Source organism: Nematolebias whitei, chromosome 19 (assembly GCF_014905685.2).
Source record: "Nematolebias whitei isolate Nwh7 chromosome 19, NemWhi1, whole genome shotgun sequence".
NCBI lineage: Eukaryota > Metazoa > Chordata > Actinopteri > Cyprinodontiformes > Rivulidae > Nematolebias > Nematolebias whitei.
Genome location: NC_056516.1, coordinates 13,945,791 through 13,948,656, shown reverse-complemented (window position 1 = coordinate 13,948,656; position 2,866 = coordinate 13,945,791). Strand labels below are relative to the sequence as shown.

The 2,866-nt window shown below is 40.2% G+C and overlaps 1 protein-coding gene across 1 annotated transcript in view; it reads left to right on the top strand.

Moving 5' to 3' along the window:
• adcy2b (adenylate cyclase 2b (brain)) overlaps window positions 1–2,866 on the top strand; it is a 159,618-nt gene that overhangs the window by 46,797 nt on the left and 109,955 nt on the right. The window contains exon 2 of the mRNA XM_037693157.1: window positions 1,812–2,009. Within this exon, the coding sequence (XP_037549085.1) occupies window positions 1,812–2,009 (198 nt within the window). The remainder of the gene's footprint in view (window positions 1–1,811; window positions 2,010–2,866) is intronic.

Below are 2,866 nucleotides of genomic sequence, written 5' to 3'. Positions count from 1 at the left end.
TGTACAGCATCAATACTTAGTTGTTGCTCCTTTTGTCTGGATTACTGCAGCAATGCAGCGTGGCATGGAGTGGATCAGTCTGTGTCTCTGCTCAGGTGTTATGAGCCCAGGTTGCTCTGATAGTGGCCTTCAGCTCTTCTGAATTGTTGGTTCTGGTGTATCACATCTTCCTCTTCACAATACTCCATAGATTTTCTATGGGATTAAGGTCAGGTGAGTTTGATGGTCAATTAAGAACAGGGATACCATGGTCCCTAAACCAGGTACTGGTAACTTTGGCACAGTGTGCAGGCGCCAAGTCCTGTTGGAAAATTAAATCTGCATCTCCATAAAGTTGGTCAGCAGCAGGAAGCATGAAGTCTCTAAAACTTCCTGGTAGATGGTTGTGTTGACCTTGGACCTCAGAAAACACAGTGGACCAACACCAGTTGATGACATGGCACCCCAAACCATCACTGACTGTGGAAACTTGACACTGGACTTCAAGCAACATGGATTCTGTGCCTCTCCTCTCTTCCTCCAGACTCTGGGACCTTGATTTCTAAAGGAAATGCACAATTTACTTTCATCAGAGAACATAACTTTGGACCACTCAGCAGCAGTCCAATCCTTTTTGTCTTTAGGACAGGTGAGATGCTTCTGACATTGTCTGTCGTTCAAGAGTGTCTTGCCACAAGGAATGCAACAGCTGAAACCCATGTCTTGCATATGTCTGTGCATGGTGGTTCGTGTAGCCCTGACTCCAGCTGCAGTCCACACTTTGTGAATCTTCCCACATTTTGGAATGGGTTTTGTTTCACAATCCTCTCCAGGGTGCGGTTATCCCTATTGCTTGTACACTTTTTTCTACCACAGCTTTTCCTTTCCTTCACCTCTCTATTAATGTGCTTGGACACAGAGCTTTGTGAACAGTTGCCTCCTTGTGTAAGGTGTCAATGGTCGTCTTTTGGACAACTGTCAAGTCAGCAGTCTTCCCCATATTTGTGTAGCCTACAGAACTAGACTGCGACCATTTAAAGGTCTTTCCAGGCGTTTTGAGTTAATTAGCTGATTAGAGTGTGGCACCAGGTGTCTTCAATATTGAACCTTTTCACAATATTCTAATTTTCTGAGATACTGAATTTGGGGTTTTCATTAGTTGTCAGTTATAATCATTAACATTAAAATAAATAAACATTTTAAATATATCAGTCTGAGTGTAATGAATGAATATAATATACAAGTTAGATTTTTTTGAACGGAATTACTGAAATAAATCAACTTTTCCACGATATTCTAATTTTATCACCAGCACCTGTATACAACCTTTGCTGGTAGAAAAACTTGACATGTTTTTAATATAAATGACCCGTTAAGACCGACACCTGTAGTTACTTTGTTAAAAATTAGAAACAACAAAGAGCAGTGCTGGGTGAGATATATGGTCTCCAGTAAAGAGAGATTGTGTGTGTGTGTGTGTTTGTGTACAAACGCTGACTCCAACAGTGTGAGTGTGTATGTGATGCAGTAGCACATTCTTCAGGCTGTCTGCTTGGCGATCTGTACGCCGTCTGTTCATCTGTTTGAGTGTGCACTGTGTAGTCGTTTTATCCTTTCAAAGATGCAACATCCTCAGTGGAAAATAAAAAAAATTGAGATATACAGTTTGTGGTGAAACAAGGACGCACATCAACTTCATTTTTAATATACAGTATGTATGCAAACTCCATTAAACTTTAGCTGACTGCATGAGAAAAAAAACATTATTTAATGTGCAACATGTAAAGAAGTGTGCAAACTAGTAATATTTTTGTTTTTTTTTCCATCTTCAGAAGACAGAGGACCACCTGACCTTCCTGATCGCAGTGCCCGCAGCTCTCTTCCTCTTCCTGTCCATCTTCATCCTCGTCTGCATCGAATCTGTCTTCAAGCGGATGTTGCGCCTCTTCTCTCTGCTGATATGGGCCTGTCTGGTCACCATGGGTTACCTGTTCATGTTCTCGGGGGGCAGACTCAGTCCATGGGACCAGGTACAGTCAAAACGTTTGAGTCAAACCTGTTTCCAGGCATATGAGGTTGTTACTAAACGCAGACTTTTAGTATACTGAGAGCAAACGTCATTGCTTACTTATGTTTGTCCAAATTTTTAACCTTTCGAATTGAAATTTTCTGGTTTTAAACATCTTGTCAACATGCAAAGAATGTTTTTTGGTGAAAAAAACAAACATATGTTTTTAGATTTTAAAACCTCAGTGTTGATTTCAGATATACAATACAACATACAATGCATACAAAGCAGCCAATATCACAGCCACCCGCCATCATTTTGTGCCCTAGAAACCAAAACAACAACAAAGCCGTTTTTAATGGATTTGTTTCTACATCTGTCTCACTCCATCCTGATCTTATCACCCTAATCATTTATCAAATACTAAAAAGGTGTAGATAGAATCAAAGGAAAAATCCCAGCTACAAGTTTTGGGTTTTGAGTTAGCATATTCTTTTCCCCTGCATTGATTTCACCGCGTGCTTGAGTGTACTTTTATAGTTTAAAAATGTTAAAAGTTGACTGTGAGTTTGCCCGGTTGCCTGTCTCTCTCTTTGTGTTAGCTTTGTTATAAACTCATAACCCATAAAAACTTTTCTCCACTTGATTACCAAAAACTAGCTGGGATAGAGTTTGACTTGCAGCAGAACAGACGGACAAATGGATTTCAAGTCAAAAGAACAAATGTATTAATGATGGATGAATCCTGCTTTGTGCAGGTCCTGTTATTGACCCTTTTCACAGCAGACAGGTAGGTAGGTGGGAGCATGGAGATGGATAGAACAGGGGTAGAGCAGAGATAGATAGATAGATAGATAGATAGATAGATAGATAGATAGA